General features: G+C 34.2%; 1 protein-coding gene across 2 annotated transcripts; it reads left to right on the top strand.

The window, feature by feature from the left end:
* Positions 1–1,963: 1,963 nt before the first annotated feature.
* Positions 1,964–20,881, top strand: LOC101258313 (katanin p80 WD40 repeat-containing subunit B1 homolog KTN80.4-like). Of its 2 annotated transcripts, none has more exons than XM_004231487.5 (18): positions 1,964–2,637; positions 2,952–3,082; positions 3,793–3,910; positions 4,005–4,231; positions 5,757–5,859; positions 7,204–7,274; positions 7,407–7,481; positions 7,569–7,712; positions 7,816–8,041; positions 8,212–8,739; positions 10,012–10,068; positions 10,149–10,270; positions 14,528–14,653; positions 19,483–19,557; positions 19,716–19,828; positions 19,914–20,030; positions 20,111–20,179; positions 20,262–20,881. In XM_004231487.5, exons 1-18 carry the CDS (start codon positions 2,607–2,609, stop codon positions 20,323–20,325), a joined length of 2,397 nt encoding a protein of 798 aa, XP_004231535.2. In that variant the 5' UTR covers positions 1,964–2,606; the 3' UTR covers positions 20,326–20,881. The 2 variants fall into 2 exon arrangements, with proteins under 2 accessions (XP_004231535.2, XP_025884963.2); XM_026029178.2 differs by having other exon boundaries at positions 2,063–2,637; positions 20,265–20,881.
* Positions 20,882–21,220: the final 339 nt, after the last annotated feature.

Raw genomic sequence — 21,220 nt, 5'->3', positions numbered from 1 at the left:
ATTACTTTGAACTTGATTTGATAACAAATTTATTATTAGTGATTTCTTCTTCTTCTTATTATTATTATTTTATTTTTCAATTCTATGTAACTAACATGCTCTGAAATTACTTTGATAAATCCAATTATTTAAGTGTATTATTTTTTGAGTAATCATATACATTATGTGTTATATTGTCTTTTTCTAAAATGGAATATATAAAAATCAAACAAAGGGAATAATTATATCCAATCAATCAAACTCTTTATCTTGATCCTCGGAGTGTTTATTAGAAATATGAAATTCATTTAGTTAAAATATGAAATTCTATAGAAGCTAGTCGAAAGAGGTTTTTGTATGATATACTCATTCAAGAAAATGTCTTTTTTTCTTCTCAATATTGTGAGTTAGTCATTTTATTATGTTAATCAAAAGAGGCATATTTAAAATAAAAAAATAATACTAAGATATTAGTCAGCTAATCGATATAAGTAAATAAATATGTGAAATATAAAATGAAAACTTGCATAGATATGCTATATTTAGAAAATATTTAGCATGTATTGTAATACATTATTTTTTCGCTGAAAACTTAAAATACATTGAAAAAACAATTTTAATACATATTGCAGAGATAATTTATAAAACACAATTAATACAAATTTTATTGATGGATTATAGTATAAGGTATCAGTTTCTTACTAAATAAGCATAATAATATTTTAAAACGCATATAATACATCTATATTCTATGCAAAATTCACTTTTAATACATAATACATCATTATCACACTATTGCTATAAATGATAGTAAATGAAAAATATTGTTAAAATCAATAATTATTTATTACAAAGCATTCATCTAAGTAATTTTTTCAATACAAAATAAATATCTAAACTCCGATATAATTTTGTATTAAGTGAAATCATTAAAACTCCACTTTTATTTAACAAATTAAAAGTAACTTTCTGATTTTTAAGTAGTTACAAATTCAAATCTTTTCCCCATAAATTGACTCTCCTAAATAGTAGAATCGATGATTAATTTTGTATGATATATTCTGTGGAACACTATCTTAAACTACACTATAATTTAATAGAGTGAGAGCAAAAATCATATACACATTATGAACATCAATAATTTAAATAAATACGTTGAACTAGACACGCGCTTCAGAATAGTGTTAATTTTATAACTAGTAAGCTAGATTTTCAAAATAGCTAATTAATGTGAATGTTTAATTGAATTAGAGAAATCTTCTTGTAAGTAAAATATATTTCATTCTTTTGAATACTCAACAAGATTTAAAATTAGTTCACATTTCATTTTAGATAACTATAATTTATATTTCTTTTAAAGATAACTATAATACACATTTCTCAATAAAATCTTTAATATTCGTTGCTATTTGATCTATTTGAGAAGTTATTTAAGTTCGGAAGAGAATGATATGTCCCGGAATAATTATTTTTAAAAGAAGATGAATATTTTTTATGATGGATCAGTGGATTCTAAATATAAAAAATTACATAGATAAGCAAACATATATTAGTTAATTAATTAATATAGTTAATTATACCTTGCCTTAATAACAATTCCGACCTATTTTTAGCTATAATTACGCGACTCAATTTTTTAGTTTTCTTATAATCCCACATTTGTACAATTCAAAAATTATATAATATAGTTTATATAACTTTTATATAATGTAATTTTGTATAATCTAATTCATATAATGGTTCAAAGTTCAACTGTTGTCGTTATACAAATTTGTTATATTGAGTTTATACAAAAATAACGAAAATATACAAATGCATTCGCGAATTATACAAACTCACCCACTAATCATATAAATGATGCATCTTAAACTATAAATACGACTCATAAATATATACACTATAGCTCTAAAATATAATTAAATTTATTATAATGATTGTTCGCGAAATTTTCCCTAAATATGTGGTACCAAATATTACAATATCCAATATATTTTCAGTCATATTACACTGACTAACCAAATAGGTTTACAATGACTCAAAAGTGTAGTTTGTGAGTTAAACTGGCTTCAAAAACATTTGGATTGTTATTTTTTAAAATTATTTTTTGAGTTTTAAAAATTTAAACATTTTTCAAAATTATTAGATTAAACATTACTATTATTATTGTCTCCCTGCGATGGTGAAAGGGGATCTTGAGAACTCCATTTTTTTCTCTTTGTATTTGGCCATCGTTATTCAGGCTGAGAAGACGAAGCTATCAGAACGTATTGGAGCTACAATTGAGTAGAGCAATGAAGAGCCATTGTTGCTAAACAAATTCGTTTGTTTCAACTCTCAATTTAAACCTAACAACGATTAATCAACTGTTACATTTGCACGCTTCGAATGGGAGAAGTGGTTCTGTAGCGAAGCATTTTGAGTAGAGGAATGTGATTGAGAAGTCCTTTTTCCTGTACTAGTGGTAGTAATTGTTGTTGCGAAAATGTGGAGGAGGTTCATCGGGATCTTGAGCGTTTATCGCTCTCAGATTCACTAGTATGACGACAGCCCTGCCATTATTTCTCGCGTGCACTAGGGTTTTCTGCCGTAGACATTTCCATTTCCGAAAGAGATTTTGACTTTTCTCCATGACTACTACTAAGCGTGCTTATAAGTTACGTATCCTTTTCCTTTGTTTTTCTGTTTTCTGTTTCTTCGCTTTATGTATTGTTTCGCATTGCTGCTATAATGTGTATTGATCCTAAGTAAGAGAATGATATTTCTTAGTTTTTTGTTTGCTTTGCTGGAAAATGTGGAGACATGCCTTGGAATTTGCTTCTATCTAGTGGATAGAGAATAGGAATAGTATTCTTTTTCTTGTGGATCTTAATAGTTAGTTGATTAGGGTATTAATGTTTTGAGTTACTTCCTTTTGGGTGTAAAAGTAGAGGACTTGAACCAAGTTTTGGAAAACCTTGACAATACTGTTATAGAGGAATTCGTAGCTCATTCTTTAAGCGTGAACTGCTTGAAGATTGGAAGGAAGTCATCCCGGGTTCTTCTAACTGGGGGAGAAGATCACAAGGTTAACCTTTGGGCCATTGGCAAGCCCAATGCCATCTTGGTTAGTTTCTCTCTTATCTTCTTTTGTTGTTGTTTCATTTCATCTTTTAGTTTATACCTGCATTGAAATCAAAATCTTTTTAGTTGGAAAAAAAGGAGAAGCTTTTGAGTTAGAAGACTTAACTTAAGAATCTGTAGCAGAATCTGCTCTGTTTAAGGGTGTGTTTGGTATGGTGGAAAATATTTTCAAATTTTTTCATGTTAAAAATATTTTCTCTAGGAATAAGTTCCTAAAAAATGAGGAAAATGGCTTCCTTGATCAAAGTAGGAGAAACAAGTTACACAAGTGACATTGCAAGTTCATTATCTCTTTCTCACCCACCCACCCATCTAACACCCCCACCCCCTCCCCTTGACCATCCCAACCCTCACCATCCCCGGACCTGCACTCCCCACCACATCCCACCCCTATAGTGTTTTGCTAGATAACACATAAATACTCTTGAGATAATATTTTTTTGCGACCTACCAAACATTAGAAAATAAGTAAGAAGCCCACTTGTATTCCAAGAAAATATTCCTCCGAGAACTTTTTCCTCCATACCAAACACAACCTAACTTGTTCAGTCTTTTCTTTTCTGGATGGGCATAATGGGACATTTTCCGTTATCGAGTCCGCTGGTTGGATGTTGTCCATTTTTTTGGTTCTTTATTTCGTTCATGGCTGTGTACTTCGTATTTACAGATGGTCTTCTCCATGTATTTGTGTAGAGCTTGTCAGGTCATTCAAGCGGAATTGATTCAGTTAGCTTTGATTCTTCAGAGGTATTGGTAGCTGCTGGAGCGGCAACTGGTACTATCAAGCTTTGGGATTTAGAGGAGGCCAAGAGTATGCTTGTTATAATACTTTTCATTGGGGAGTTTAAATCATTTTCTGTTTTTTTAAAATGGAATATAGTAATCCGTCCCACACATTTTCACAGTTGTTCGCACACTCACTGGACACCGATCCAACTGTATATCATTGGACTTTCATCCCTTTGGTGAATTTTTTGCATCTGGGTCTCTTGATACAAACCTAAAGATTTGGGATATCAGACGAAAAGGGTGTATCCACACATACAAAGGTCACAGCAGAGGTGTCAATGCCATCAGGTTCACTCCAGATGGCCGATGGGTTGTATCTGGTGGGGAAGACAATACTGTCAAGGTCAGATTCCACACTTTTATATTCCATGTGTTCAATAATTTATTCAATTAAAGAGCTTGAAGAAATATTCCATGTTGAACTGCCTTGTATATTGTGTATGTCGCTTTCAAAGCGCTGGAATTTTTAGAATATGCCTACTCCTTAAAGTTCAAAGTAGAGGACAATACCATCTTGCATTTGGTTGACTATGTGGAGAGAGAAAAATAGTAGATGTTTTGAAGATAGATCTAGTTCGATTCCCAAAGTAAAGTGGAATTGTATTGTATCTTTTAATTGTTGGTGTAAGTAACAATGTATAGAGGATGTGGAACAACTTGTAGATTTATTAGGATCTCTGTAGGTTTTCCTTTTCTTTACTTCTTTTTTGTTCCTTTTTGAAGGTGACCAACATATCCTTATTGCTGGGGAATACAACATTATCAGTTTCAAAAAAAGAAAAAAAGAATTCAAAGCAACTTACTAACCATTATCAACATTATCTTACTTGATGAAACACTCACTCTATGTTTGTTGACTTAAACCTTGCTGCATCCTACTGAGACTATTTTGCAATCGATTTTCATTAAGGGGTGTCAATAGTTATAGTAAAAATATAATTATGAGGACAGTAGGACTGGAACACATGACCTCAAGGAATTTTTGCAGCACCTTAACCACTAGACTAAACCTTTAACTTGTGGCAAGAGGTGTCAATATTTGTATATATATAGTTGAATCAAAACTTGACTTCTATGCACTGTAATTTTTCGGCGAAGGGGTGCGCTTGACACTTCTTGGGTAAGGGTGGGTCCGCCCTGATTGCAATAGATAGGTCTATTGCTAACTTAATGAGTGAATGGATGATACAACATAATTTTTAGTTAATCTTTGTTTTACCCATTTCCATGTTAACAACAACTACGTTTGCGGTGTAATCCCATAAGTGGGGTTTGGGGAGGGTAGTGTGTACACAAACCTTACTCTTACCTTGGGACTTGGGAGGTAGAGAGGCTATTTCCGTTAGACCCTCGGCTCTAGAAAATACATGAGTGAAGAAACCAAGACAAAATAATTAACAAAGCGTACTGGGAAAAGAACAATAATTACAACAAAATAATACAATAACTGAATTACAAGGAACAAGAAATAGTAGCTGAAATTGAAGGATAAGAACCTACAAGAGTAATACTACGACTACTGGTTTGGAAGGATAAGTGAGACAACACTCAATTACCTGCTAACCTTTTACCTAAATCTGTGTCCTTCATAATCTCCTACCTAATGTCGTGTCCTTGCTTAGCCGAAACTATACCATGACCTGTCTAATCACCCCTACCCATTTCCATGTGAAAATAAGAAAAAGAAAAACCAATAGCCATGTCCATGACAGTAATTAATGTTTCATGATTTTTAGTAGTTCCATTCATGTGCATCTAGTCTTCTTCTATGGTATTTACTGGTGGACATTATATCAAGTAGATGCATGAAGTTTTGAGCATTTTTTTCATTATTATAATATTTTGATACCAGTTCTATTTTGTGGCAGCTATGGGATTTGACTGCAGGAAAGCTTTTACACGATTTCAAATGTCATGAAGGGCAGATTCAGTGCATAGACTTTCACCCCCATGAGTTTCTACTTGCAACAGGTGTGATTAAAAGCTGTGACACAGTGTAACATTGTCTCTTTTCTCTCAAGGGTCAATCTGCTATTCAGAAAGCCGGTCTTATATTGTTGTGCTGGCTCCAGTAACTTTAATTGTATTCAACGAGATCTTTAATGCATGCCGTGTGTCCCAGTGTTTAGGAAAGCAAGCGCTTCATTGGTTAACACGGGGCCTTATCGCTTTTTTCCGCTTCACGCTTCCCTGAACACTGGTGTGTCCTGTGTAAAACTTGGAACTTGTTGGCAGTCTAACTCTTTCCTAATGCTGTAGGCTGTGTTATTTCATAAATCATAAGATAAGTGCATATTTAAATTGAAAAGCGACGAGTGTATACAGATTTTTATGGACTTGTAGATTTGACTACTTATGCCTGCCAGCTCTGAGTGCTCTATATAATTTTTCAATTTGAAGCTTTTTCGATCTTCCTTTTAATTTTTTAACAATGAAGTTTTTCATCTCTCAATGCTCTAAGAAAAAATGACCTCCCTCACCTATCACATCTGTAGAATACTATCTTCATCCCAAAAATCACCCATGCTAACTTTTTAGAAGTAAAATTGAACTTCAGTTAAATGGTTTGTTTTTTTTTAAAAAATAATGTATAAAGGTTCAGAAAATTCTAAGCTCTCCCATGATAATATTTTTCACGTGGTTTATTTTTATTTTTAATTAATAATGTTGATTGTAAAATAATATCGAACTGTATTCTACCAATGGCTTTAACCGAAGCCCAATCTGGGGATTGAAAGTCAAATCTTGCAAATTTTTGAGAAAGAGGGAGTATGATGGAAACTAGAGATTATGGATTGTAAAATATATTGAACTGTAGTCTACCAATGGCTTTAACCATAGCCCAATCTGGCGATTGAAAGTCAAATCTTGCAAAACTTTTGAGAAAGAGGGAGTACGATGGAAACTAGAGATTCTATTTTTTTGTTTTTTTTTTTTGTTTTGCAGATGTAAAATGGACTAAGAACTAACTAGATTATGATGCTTAAATCTTTCCATGTAACTAGTTCATACTGAGTTTTGCTTGGATGCTTCTTTTTCATGATTGAAATGGGTGTTCAGACAAGAGGGAATGGAAACAGGAAATGTGGGCAATGCATGAAGTTTCTACTTTCTAGAAACTAAAAGGTTCTATCTAGTTGAAGTTTGCATGGTAATGCTGAAAACCCCATGAAAGTAGGATCGTGGGATGGTGGTGGTGGGAGGATTAAATGAATAAAAAGAGGTCTTCAGAGTTGGATGTTGCATTTATCTCTGATCATCATCATCATAGTAATCAGCTGCTCATTTTTTTTTCTTGTTCTTTATCTTCACCAGGTTCTGCTGACAGAACTGTAAAATTCTGGGACCTTGAAACTTTTGAGCTCATAGGTTCATCTGGACCTGAGGTTAGTAATTTCGTCGTCTTCGCATCTCATTCTGATCTCTGGTCTCCTATCGATACACTATCGCTACTGAATGTTTCTTGGAATTGTTTTGATATTGTAAAAGAATTAACTATTTGCTTGTCTCAATTCTAGACATCAGGGGTGCGCTGTATGACCTTCAATCCCGATGGAAGAACCCTTCTCTGTGGTTTGCATGAGAGTTTGAAGGTAGCGTTGGTTATTTGCCATTCCTTGAGAAATAGTTGTTCCATGAATTGTCGCATATGTGTTTTTCCTGTACAATTTCCTTTGTAGGTTTGCTCGTGGGAACCAATTAAATGTCATGATACAGTAGATGTTGGATGGTCTCGATTGTCAGATCTTAATATTCACGAAGGCAAACTCCTTGGCTGCTCTTACAATCAAAGTTGTGTTGGAGTGTGGGTTGTGGATATTTCGGTAAAAAGTCTTTTCTTTTGGTTGGAGTTATGTTGGATATATACTACTTTGTTTGATTCTCAAGTTAGGTTTAATATATATGTATCATGCTTTTATCATGCAGCGTCTTGAACCATATGCAATGGGTAGTACTACTCGATTGAATGGTCATTCTGATGTAAAATTGAATTCCAGTATGAAATTATCCAATCTGGCCGAGGATGCTAGTAAAGCCAATTTGGGTAGACTCTCAATTTCTCAAGATTCTGATCCTGTTAAAGAGACCAAGTCTTTTGGAAGACTTTCAGTTTCACAAAACTTGGATCAAAGGGATTCTAGGGCTCTTGCTAGTATGCTATTCTTCCTACTTTTCCTTTTCCATTCCTGTTAATATGTTAGCTTGGTACCCTGTCTCAAGGTTATTTCTTTCTTCCCATTTGATAGCATTTTTGCTTACTTCTTTCATCTAAGTTTGGCTCCCAGAAAATTCTGACAGTCTTTTCTCATCTTCTCAACGTAGCTACTGCAAGTGCACCTGGCACTCCTCAAAGAATAAATCTGAGTGTTGGCTCGAAAGCAGCTCCAATTAATACAACAGCAGTTCCAAATACAACTGTTTTGAAGAGGAATTCAGCTAAAGCCCAATCAACAGCAAATTCTTCCATTATCAATAGATCAGAGATCATACCTGTTATCGTGCCTAGAAATAATGACAGAATGGAGCAAGCATCTGAACCCAGGAAAGAAGGAACCGCAACAAGGGCAATACAGCAGTTATCGCAGACAAAAGTCTCTGATTTACGGAAGTTTCCAACTCTCAAGGAAGACCTTGGGAGGTCACATGCTGTGTCACAGTCTGACATTGAAGTCCCTAAGGCTATTGAGTTCAGCAGTATAGCAGACAAGAACATTTTCCCTTCAGTTAAATGCTCAATACTTGGAGCTGCAGCAACTGAGAGGAATGTGAAGGATGACAATAGTTTTGTTTCAACAAAACCTGAAATGCATTCAGCACCTGAGTTACTTTCCAGAAACCAAAATGAAAATTGTGCGTATGAATTTGTTAGTCATTTTCTTTTCACAAATGCTGATATCTAGTGACTACTTTCTTATATCCTTTTGTTGTCTGCTATGTTTGTTCTATGAAGTATCATTTATCTTGAGCAACTCTGGTGAATGCAATAATGTGTGTGTGTATATATATGACAGCAGTGTCCGGGCCAGCTTACACATACCTGAACTAATTCCACTGGGCACCTGCTACCTCCACCAGCACAGGTTTCGGGTAAAACCTGTCCCCAAAGCTTAAGAGATGGGAAGAAACCACTTAGTATTTTTTTGCCTCCGTTAGGATCTGAACCTACCTAAGAGCTCAAGGCCCCCTCCTTCATTAGCCACTAGGCCCCACACCCTTGGGTGCTATGTGCCCATATTATATTAGATCTTAGAACCTTCAATTTTTTTTTTTTTGCTTGAAAATTGTGTGTGATAATGTTTTGTTTTCCTTCTCATTTCTTTTTTTCTGTTGCCATCTGATGTTTATTAACCTTTGAGTGGTAGGACTTGTATAGGATTTCCTTTAAATGCATACCAGTCAGACTCGTTCACTAGTACAATAAATGAATAACAATATTGCTGCTAGTAAAAATATATATTACTAGTTATGTTTGAATACAGGACAGCCCTTGACTTTTTTGTAACATGCATTTCACCCTTCAAATTTTATCAACTCTTTTTACCTTCCATGTAGAATGTTTGGCCCCAGCTATAGTATCCTGCATCTTCCATTGATTTATACGCCCGTGTGTTTGTATATTTGTCACTGAACAATGTTCGTTCTGCCTTATGCTTTTATGTTATGGCTGCCTTGTCTTAGACTGATTGATATTTTTCATTGCTCTTGCATATGCTTACTCATCTCCTAGAACAAATATGGTGTTTGGATTAGTTTCTCTGTCTGCCTTCTGTTTTGGTCCCCTCCACCATCACTGCAGTAGAAGGAGAAGTTACTTCTCTTCTATGATTTCTTTCTTTATTTATTTTCACTGGTTTTCTTTGCACTTTACTGCTTTCTTGTTTTTGTAAAATTTCTTTGGAAGGTCATTGTTTATTGGACATTTACCTATTGGATCAAAATGGAGTCGTGGACTGAAGTGGAGCGGAATGAATGTAGGAATTTGTATTGTTGTCCAAACTAGGATGAGATTAAAGCTTTGTTGTTGTTGCTGTTGTATTAACAGATGAAATTTCTTTATTCTTTTTTTCCTTTTCTTGATAACATGGAGTAGATGCAATTTATTAAACCTTGCATTTGTTCCAGATGAAGCACGTGGAAATGTTGTTAGGAGTGTTAATCCCATGGAAGGTCAAAGAAGAGGTACAATTTTCACTTTAATCTTGAGTCTGTGTCTGCACATTCCTATAAAAGTTACGTAATGCAACATTTTTGTTAATTAGCAAGGACACGGTCTATTGTTGCAAATTGGGAGAAGAGAGAGAGGATTCAATATCAAGAGTGTCTTGCTCCCAGCAATGTTGTTGGGACAGTACCGGCTCTAAATATGCTTCCAATCAATTCGGTATTAATCTAATCTGAGATTTTTTCTTTAGTTCTACATATATTTTCGGGGTCGTTTGGTGTGAGGGATAAAAATAAATAGTGATGGGTAAATTTTTTGTATCTTGTTTGGTTGCCATGTTTCGGATAACTTACCCCACCATTTATATCATAGTGATGGGATAAGTTATCCCACATAACCCAGGAATCCGGGATAACTTATTCCAAACCAAACGACCCCTTAATATGTTAAGACTTGAGAGCTCTCTCTCTCTCGGACAGACACACATATGTATGTTTGTATGTTGTTTGTGTCATTCATATATAATATTCATGCCTGCTGATATTGTAAATTATGATGTGCTTCCACGTTTTCTAGAAGTAGAATAACAACAATATACTCGGTATAGTTCTTCAAGTGAAGTTTGGGGAGGGTGGCGTGTATGCGGACCCTACCCCTAAGTTTACTGAAAACACTTGGAGTAATTATATTTGGTTGAAAAAGGTGAGCCCATTTATAGTACCTAGAATAGGTCTTTCGGTACCCAAAAGAAAAGCAATTTTGGTCCTTCACTGAAATTGAAGAAAGCGTGAACACTAAAATTCAAACCAAACTATCACGGCAAAAAAAAGAAAAAAAAATCAAGGCTTTAGCTCATCACAAAGAAAAGCAGAGCTCCTAAGTCAGAGATCTGAAACGAACGTTTCTAATAGATTAGCAGGGAACAGAAATCAGCAACTTTCACATACAATACCACTGTTTCTGAAAAGATAGATGTTTAAAGCAAGGATGGATCAATGTAGTCGATCAGAAGTAGTTAAAGATTTAACAAAAATATAAAGTATTTTTTATGAAGATCACAATGGGGAACTTTCCAATTAAGCTTTTTGAGCAGTAAACAATAGAAGGTTCAATAGACTCCAAAGGTGGTAGATAATGGCTATACCGTGTGAAAAGTGAAGAGATCCTATTAGGACTCATTGCTGCAATACATAATGCTGCTCTTCATATACTTTAAGTTGATCGATTTAATAGAGCAATATTTCATCATTATTTTCTTTCACGATCACTGAGTTTTGGCAAACTTTTTTTATGGAGTTTTTGGTTGGAAAAAGAAGTGAAGAGAAGTAGAGAGAGCAGAAAGAAGGTGCAAAGATGAGCTTTCTGATATTTTGTCAAGGGAAAAAGGTCTGATATAGCCCTCAACCTTATCACTTAGAGCTGATATACTCTCGTATGAAAGTAACTCATATGTACTCCTATTGGTACACAAATGAAGTTGATAGTATTTTTAAAAAATAAAATTAATTTTTTGGGGTTGGTAGGGGTGGGTAGGGGGCTGGCCCGGGGGGGGGGGGGGGGGGGAGAGGTAGGAGCTTAAAAATAAAAATTTGGAGTTGAAAATATTTTTAAAAAGTAAAATTAATTTTTTGGGGAGGGGTGGTGTTGGGGTTTGGGGGGGGTAGAGGGGGAGGGTGGTCAGAGATCGGTGAAAAAATAAAATTTTGAAATTGAAAATATTTTTTTTAAAATTTATGTTTTTCCAAAACAAAAATGTAATTTAAAATTGGAGGAGAGCTTTGGAAAATGTTTTCCTTAATTTTTGAAGGGAAGTCATTTTCCTTAATTTTGAGGAAAATGAGTTGATCTGGAAAACATTTTCCAAAACTTTTGCCCCAACCAAACATGAGAAAATTTTGGAAAACATTTTCCTTCATACCAAACACACTCTAAGTGAAAAATTAATTTAAAATTAATTTTTTATTAAAATATAATAATCCATGTAGGTATATATTTGATCCTCTCACACATTTTTTTTAACTATTTTGATTTAACAGCTAATTTGAAATTTATTATTTTGATTGTCAAATTTATTCTTTTTCACTTATTTTCTTATTAAATTTATCATATATGCCCCAATTTTTTTTTACAGATATAACAACTAAATTGCAATATAGCCGCAAAAAATAGTTTTAAATTTCTTTTTTTCATTCACACTTCTTTCTTTTTATTTCTTTTACTTTTACACTAAAGAATACAAGAAAAAATGAAAGAAGAATAATAAACTCAATAATAATAATCAAAGGAGTCAAATAATTTATGTTTTAAAAGATCAAATACATGATTTTTTCAAATATTAAAAATAAAAATTAATTTTATCACTTTTGTAACAGTAGGGGTATATTTGAGCCACTTTTGTAATGGTAAGGGGTATATGTGAGCCACTTTTGTAATGGTAAGGGGTATATGTGAGCCACTTTTGTAATGGCAAGTATATGAGCAAATTTTATGGTGATAGGGGCATGTGTGAGTCACTTTTGTAACGAGGGGTATATCAACTCTAAATAGCAAAGTTGAGGGGTATATTAAGTCCTTTTCCCTTTAGTCAATATAGACGCACAAACCGGGAGTGGAACATGCAAATTCCCATATAAGCTTTGTGCATCCATGGAACACATTTTTGACAAGAAGGTGTCATCTGGTTGTTACTAAAATTGAGGTATCTAACTAACATGTGGTACATACTATTAGGGGCTATATGTATTTGGCCAAAAAAATGTTATTAATTTACCTTCATGAGGTACCACTATATAAGATTGGTCAACGGAACGGGACGTACCGGTACCGTTTCGGTTCGTCCCGTTTCGGTTGCCTACGGGACGGGACGGGATAGTTTGAACCGGTACACGGAACGGGACGGAACCGTGATTTCGTACCGGTGTACCGGTACCGGTTCATCCCGGTTCATTCCGGTTCATTCCGGTTCCGGTCCGGTTTCGGTCCGGTTTATTTAATATATATTAATTTTTTTATATTTTATATAATTTATATTTAATTTATTTTTTTTAAAATTACAAATTTTATTTATTTAATATTTACAAGATACAAGTTATAAATATAACTTATAAAATAAATATTAATGAATATAAGTAATAACTTATAAAGTATAAACTTCAAAAGATTTAAATTTTGAAAACTTAATTAGACTTTACTTGCAAACTTAACAACAAAAAAAACATTAATAAAATATCTTTAAAATAAACTTAAGTAAACATTATAGTATAAATTTAAAAACTATTAATTTATACTTAAAAAATAAAAAAAATAATTATATTTTTGTAATTCCAAAAAACGTCCCATTAATTCCGTCCCGTTCCATTCCGGTCCGTTCCGGTTCCATCCCGGTATATAGTGGAACGGGACGGAACCGATGAATCATCCCGGTAATTCCGGTCCGGTTCATCCCGGTACCGGTCAACATACCGGTCAACGGGTTCCGGTCCGGTCCGGTACCGGTTCATTCCGGTCCGATGAACCGGTTCCGGTCCGTTGACCAGTCTTACCACTATACTAGTATTCTAATTTCTTTAGCAACGTGCATTAAACTAAACTACCTCTGTTTCATTTTATGCGTCATAGTTTGATAGGTACACAATTTTAGAAGGTAAAGGAGACTATTGAATCTTGTCTTAAACTAAAAGTATGTATAATGTACCGAAAGTACCCTTAAAATCTTTTGGTCTAAACATGCTATTTTCCTTTTATAAGGGTAAAATAAGAACGCTATAACTAGAGACTTACTAAATATAGAAAACTGATATTCTTTTTGAAAACAGACTAAAAATAAAAAAATGACATAAAAATTGACATAAAGGATAGTAAGTTTGTGAGATGCTACAATTTTAAAAATCAGTACAAGTAAACAGTAATGTACATTTTCTGATAAATTTAGTACAAGATAAAAAAGAATCGTAGAGTATTTTGAACATTCCAATATAGGCTTAAAACACGTGAAAAGTAGAAGGAGAAATAACTTGGAGAAAAAGATGGTAAAAATATCAACCCATTGTTAATCATTCAAGCAAATGAGTTAAGATAACTTGCCGTTTGTCCTTTCTTCTGCTATAACCTACAGAACCTATGACCTAAGGAAGAGTATATAATGTACTGCCACTTTATTAAACAAATGTCACTGTTGTCACTACAAGACTTTCTAGATAGTCAAGCCTTTCAATGACTATGTAAACAATACATAAGGTCACAATTTGTAGATAACCAAATGAACTGCTAGTTCTTTGAAAGTCTTCCACTTAATGTACATGATTTAGTTTCTTTTAAAATTTGCAATTAGGATAGACACCCGTTGATGTGAAGATTTATAACAAGTTTTGTGTTATTTTCCTCTCCATTAATGTGAAGTTATGTATAATTCTGTATCACTATCCCAGTACAGATTTTAACTCATCTTTCATTCTTTTTTGATTGTATGGAAAAAAGAGAGGGCATCCTTCATCAGCAGGAAGTGTAACAGTTTCTGCTACAGATGAGGATGTCATCACTGACTTGATGGAACAACATGACCAATTTGTTGGCTCAATGCAATCTCGTTTGGCCAAATTACAGGTAACTAATAGTATAACAGATGCAAAATGACTTTCTAATGATGTTATTTAGATGCTCTTATTTGTGATGTGAATGTAAGTTTACTCTTTGTGCGATGATTTTTAGTCTTTGCTTGTGCTGCTTTGCGACTTACAATTTGGAAAGAAGTAAAAAGTTGTCCTTATAGATAACGAGCTTTGGTGGATTAGTGGATAAGGTTATTCGGTCATTGACTTACAGCACGCACAGTCCTTGTTTTGAGCATCTAAATTTTCTCAGAAATAGTGAAGTAGAAACAAGTTCAATTGCAAGCATGCTCGATAAACATTCAAACAGGTCTGCTCAGAAATCTTCTCGTGCGATGAAACTAGTTTAAGAGGCCTTTAACAAACCCTTCGCTAAATGTAGACATCATTGTTATGTCTACTGCAAATTTATTTGGATGTCTATTTCATTATTATACTTGAATCTTTGTTTTAACCACTCTCTTTCCAGAAATGGTAGACCCTCACTGAAATCCCTTTCCCCAACTAGTTTTAGATTGTGGCATATTTGATTGATTGACCGGTATGTCTTCACTTAATCCCTCTATTGATCTGAACTTTGGAAAGGTAAGAACCCCATTACTGATCAATGAGAATGGTCTTTCTACTTTGTAGCATTGTACCTGGTCAACATAGAAGTGTCAGCGTTCCCTCTATGCTTTTTCCCCAGTGAGGAGGCGTGAGAGGTTGACCATGGTGGGTCTGAGTAGAGGTAGAGGTAGGCCAAAGAAATACTGGGGTGGGGAGAGGTGATTAGACAAAAAATGGCTCACCTGCAACTTACTGAGGTGAGGACATGACACCTGAGAACTATTCTGATGATTTTTGAAGTAGTCTGTAGACTTCAAGTCAATTGGCATAAAGAGCAGTTCATGTGCGGTCAATGTAGTGGACAACATCCAAGAGCTTGCAGGTGTTTTGGATTGTGAGGTAGGATCCCTACCTACTGTCTATGTGGGCCTAAATTTAGGCGCAAAAAGTAAAAACATGGAGATCTGGAGTGGTGCCATTGAGAGGTGTTAAAGAGGCTTGCCAAATGGAAGGGGCAGTATCTCTCTCTGGGTGGTAGGGTCATACTAGTCAACAGTGTTTTGGATGCCCTTCCTACATATGCCATGTTTTTTTTCCCTTTATCTGCAAGGTAAGGAAAAGAATAAACACTATCAAGAGGAATTTCTTATGGTAAGACAACAAAGAAAAGAGATCAATTTTAATAACCGGGATGGTCTTATCAAAAGCAAAAAGGATAGTGGCCTTGACATCAAGAACCTTAAAACTCATAACCAAAGTTTATTTGTGAAGTGGTTACCGAGGTATAACCTTGAAACAAAGGCCTTATGAAGACTTCTCATTCATAAGAAATAGATGACCAGTGGTGTTCAAAGGTGGTTGTTAGTCCTCATGGCATAGGAGTCTGGAAAGCCATTAGATATCTTTGGTTTTTCATGGCTGGAAAAATCAACATAAGAGTGGGCAATGGAAGGAAAATTTATTTTTTTGGTGTAATAATTGTATTGGGTATGGACTTCTCAGGGGAACTTTTCCTTGAGTTTTTAGTATTGCCACTCTGCCAGATATTAATCCATGATCAGCAAAAGGTGTGCAGGGATGGAACATTACTTTTAGAAGGCTACTGCATAATTGGGAGGTGGAAAGAGCTGTTGAACTTTTCAAGACCTTAGAATCATTCCAAGGGTTCAAAGACACTGAAGATTCACTAATATGGAAAACTACCAGTAAATGCTTATTCTGTAAATTCAGCTTATAAAATTCTGATTAGACATAATCACTTTACTGATCAGTGGCCATGGAGATCCATTTGGAAGGTGAAGGCTTCTTTTAAGGTGCTATGTTTTGCTTGGCTTGTAGCAAGGGAGGCTTGTCTTACACAGAAAACCTTTAAAGAGGGGATTTTAACTGTGTGTTGTAGTTGTCTTTTGTGCAGAGCTTCTAGGGAAAATAATAGTCATTTGCCCATACATTTCTAAAATAAATCAAAATAATATTAATTTATATTTTGATTCAACTTCAATATATATTGATTATATAAGTTGATTTATGTTCAAGTAATTTTTAATTTTCAAAATATATAAAGCACATGAAAGGTTTGAGATGTTTCTTCAATTATATTTACAAGTAATAATGACTATATTTCTTTTTACCACAAATAATTTACAAAGAAAAAAAATAAAAATGGAGAAATTAATTTAGAAGGAAAAGAATAAAGAAAGAGCAAGAAAAAGAATATTGAAGAAAAGAAAGAACAAAAAGAGGGAAAAAAGAGTTGAAAGAGAGAGCAAGATGAAGAAAAAATGTTAGAAAAACTTGCAAATAAAAAAGTAAGAGGAAAATAATTATATAATTATAAATACTAGGGATGAAGGGTGTGTTTGGTATGACGAAAATGTTTTCCTGGTAAATGTTTCTTGGAAAACAAGTTGATTCTAACTTATTTTCTCATATTTAGTTGGTGAGTAAAAAATATTTTCTAAACAATATTTTGTAGTGGTTGGTTGGTGAATGAAAATATCTTTTATTTTTGGCTTGAGACTAAAAAATACTCTTTATGAAAATAATTTTTTATCCGAAAATCAACCCGATAATTGATCTAGGACCGACCCCGACACCCAATCTAGGACAAGACCCCGATGACCGTTTCAAAATTTGACCTTGGACTGACCCAGAACATTTTTTTTCAAAAACATTTTTTTAAAAAAATTGACAGGGTTGCGGGGGTGGGGGTGGAGGGTGGAGTGGGTGTGGCATAAAAAACGAGTCCGGAGCCTAAAGGGAAAGAAACTTAGTCAAAAATTCCAAAAGGACAACAAAATTGAGTTGAGAACCAAAAGGGCAACATTTTGACGGTCTAACAAACACCTTCTAAATTAGGGAAAAAGGAGCAAGGCGCGAAGTATGATGCGCCTTATAAGGCACACGGTTGCGCAGCGTTACAAGACGCAAGGCTCCTGCACCTCTTTCCTTTCTCTTTTTTTTTTTGTTCTTGTTTTAATGTTTTGTTTTAGTTAGTTTTTTCTTCTTTTTTTTTTTGTTTTTTAGATTTTAATTTTTGTTTTGAAGTTCTTCCTAGTTATTTTGTATGTGATTTTTATTTTTATTTTAGCAAATTATTCAAAATAAAAAACAAAAATTAAAAGGAAAAACAAAAAAAAATATTTTATAGTAAGATTTTGATATTTTTCAAACTTGAATTAATAAAATCTTACCTAAAAAAACGGATACTCTGCTAAAAAAATACAAAATAACTAGGAACAACTTCAAAATAAAAAACAAAAATTAAAAGGAAAAACTAAAGAAAAAAGGAGAGGAAAGAGGCGCAGGAGCCTTGTGCCTTGTAAGGCTGCGCAGCCATGAGCCTTGCAAGGCGCATCGTACTTCGCGCCCTGACACATCGTACTTCGCACCTTTCTCCTTTTTCCGTAATTTAGACGGTGTTTGTTAGATCGTCTAAATGTTGCTCTTTTGGTTCTCAACTCAATTTTGTTGCCATTTTGGAATTTTTTGGTGGTAGGGAAAAAAATATATTTGATATTTTAAAAATAAGAAAATTTAAGAATTTTAAAATTCTTGTTGAATGGGAGGATCCGGTACGGGGTATTAGTAGGGTAAGGAAAAAATATTAAAGGATGAAGTAGAATTATGGATAATGTTTTCCTTAATTTTGGAAGGGAGTTGTTTTCCTTAATTTGAGGAAAATGAGTTGATTTGGAAAACATTTAAGCCAACCAAACAAGGGAAAATTCCATACCAAACACAAAAAGGTAAAATTGTTGGTCGAACATAAATGACTTTTAAGCCCAAAAAAAAGTAGGGGGAGACCAACTTTTAACTTTTGCCTTTTTTTTTGGGTTAATTCGAACTTATTTTAAGCACTTTTTCAATTTGCCAAACACATTCAAAAGTTAAAAAATAACTTAAAAGCTGGTTTAACCAACTTTTAAGCCAATCCAAAGAGGCTCAAAGTGTCACTTTGATTCATAGTGCTCATCGTTTTGTAATTCCTCCATTTGAAATTTCTTACATTTTAGGTCTTCTAGTGCTTCTTCATAGCTAGCAGGGTTTTTTAATTGCTATATTACATCTTCCATAGATGTTTGAAAGTAGCATTGTATCTTTAATGGGAGGATTGTCTTCCAACTCATCTCGCCGTAAGCCTTTTGGTTCACTATGCTTCGGTTACTTTGGCATAGTTCTGCTGATTGTATTCACCAGCGGAAGTTAGTTTTTCTTCGATCATTCATTATTAATTGTTTAAAAGCTACAGTTAAGGTGATATCAGATGGGCATTAGAATTTATTTCTTAGCTGAGGACTACTCGCACGACATAAGTAGGAGCTAATTGAAATCTGAAACATGGTATGAATGGGTAAGGAATCTAATAAACAGAGTGTCTTATAGCAATAGTCATGTTGTGTGGCTTTGTCATTCATTATATGAACCTTCTGAAGAATAAGGGAAGCAAGAAATACAAAGGTAAATCCGCAAAGAGGAATTGAGAGAATGTAGTAGGAGAAGAATTGATGCATCAGTAAATAGCTTATTTTGGTGAATCATCACCTCCTGATTTGAATAGCTGAAAAATACAACCTGTAAGTAGGTAAATATAAGTAAACAAAGCAATCCTATTCTATTCACTATCCTGAAAATTAGCTGAAAGCGAACAGTTTATTATATAATAGGATACCAATTTGACTCGGAAAGACTTATCTAGAAAATCTGGTGAAAGATTAAAAAACATGTCACTTGTATTCCTGAAAGCAAACATTTAACATAGTCTATTTGTCACAGGTTGTTTATCAATACTGGCAAAGACATGACACTAAAGGGGCACTTAATGCAACGGAGAAGATGGCAGATCCTGCAGTAAGTCTTTCTTTCTGTGCCATTCTTGATCTTGAAAATAACCCTTTAACATGATGTGGTAAGGAGAAGATAGCAGATCCTGCTGTAAGTCTGTCCTTTCTATGCTGTTCTCGACCTTGCTAGTTAACACGATGTGGACCTTCTGATTCATGATACAGGTGCTTGCTGATGTAATAAGCTTTTTAACAGAGAAAAATGACATGATCACATTAGAGATTTGCACATGCCTTCTACCACTGCTTGGGGGGTTGCTTGAGAGCAACTTGGATAGGTACAAATTTGAGCTTGATTATTTTTTGTCTTTGCTGTAATTGTGTAGTCTGATTCTCATCAGGCTTTTGGTGGACATTCCTTAGGCATCAAGACATTTCATTGATTATGCTGCTCAAACTTGTTAAAGTATATGGTTCAGTGATTTATTCTTCAATATCTGCACCAGCATCAGTTGGTGTTGATATTGAGGCAGAGCAAAGGTACTATCTCATATTTTTTTATATTTCTGTGCTTTGCTATCTTCTAATTTGAAAGTTTTTCTTCCTTATTGATAACTAAGGATGGAGCGCTACAACCTTTGCTTTGTTGAGCTTGAAAAAGTAAAAAATTGGCTGCCTGCTCTTACTAGGTGCGTTAGTGCATCATCACCCACTTTTGGTCCAGCTCTTTCTATTTATTTTCTCTTTTCGCTTATTCATTTGTTATTTCAGAAGGGGAGGGTCCATTGCCAAGTCTGCTCAGGAGCTGAGTTTAGCACTTCAAGATTTTTCGTGAGTTAAATGCAGTATTGGATGGATTAGTAAGAGCTATATTTTCGGCAGTAACCGTGATGTTCATATGGAGTGGCTTTTGGAGCTCTGGAGCTGCCTGTGCTGTATGCTCTTTGACCTGGCAGAGTTAGCATTCTGCATGTATATTCCTGCCAAGACAAAACATTGACAACTCATATTCTTATTACTGATTACTGAGAGCTAGGGGACAACCTGATCTACACTGCTGCTGCACCAAATGTTTGGCAATTGAACGTTCATGGTGGAGGGATCCACCATATTTATTCTCATCTAACCCTGGATGCCTGATATTCACATTTCGATTTGTAATTGTAGGTTTGAGTAAAATCATGTATCAATATGATCATGATTTCAGTATCAATAGAAGAGTGCTAAACTGCGTGAAATCTGGAAAATCTTGTCAGCATCCACAATTAGATATATAGCATTTCTAACGAGTAAATGACACAAAGGGTGTTATGAAATCTATGTTGCAACTACGTTGTATTTGAAAAAAAAAAAAAGACAGCAAATTGCATTTTCTTGGTTTCGGTTATAAATTCTCGTTTTCTATTATGTGAATTCATTGACAATATACAGCACAGCTATTGTTGATCACACAATTATGTGAATGTTGCATGGTACTACAAAAACCATCAAATTCTTTGGAGGTCCACTTTGCCTCAAAACTGTTGATTCTGAAGTTCTATGTGTCTTCAAACGGTTATTATTCTAATTCAAATCAAGTGTTTTGGCCATAAATGATGTGATAATAAAAAATAGCTATAGAAGAGGATTAAATTGTAATACCCCTGTGTTATTTAACATGCTACTACTCAAATGACAACGGATCGGTGTGAAACTCGGAGATTAGGAATACAAATGGATAGTTTATGTTA

The sequence above is a fragment of the Solanum lycopersicum genome, chromosome 2, assembly GCF_036512215.1.
Source record: "Solanum lycopersicum chromosome 2, SLM_r2.1".
Taxonomy (NCBI): Eukaryota; Viridiplantae; Streptophyta; class Magnoliopsida; order Solanales; family Solanaceae; genus Solanum; species Solanum lycopersicum.
This window is presented reverse-complemented; position numbering and strand designations above follow the sequence as displayed.

Excerpts from the sequence above, each read along its gene's own strand:
- LOC101258313 (XM_004231487.5), top strand. The coding sequence starts at position 2,607 with ATGACTACTACTAAGCGTGCTTATAAGTTAC. Across the intron at positions 7,275-7,406 it reads TAGGTTCATCTGGACCTGAG|ACATCAGGGGTGCGCTGTAT; the intron begins GTTAGTAATTTC and ends TCTCAATTCTAG. Across the intron at positions 7,713-7,815 it reads TGTGGGTTGTGGATATTTCG|CGTCTTGAACCATATGCAAT; the intron begins GTAAAAAGTCTT and ends TTTATCATGCAG.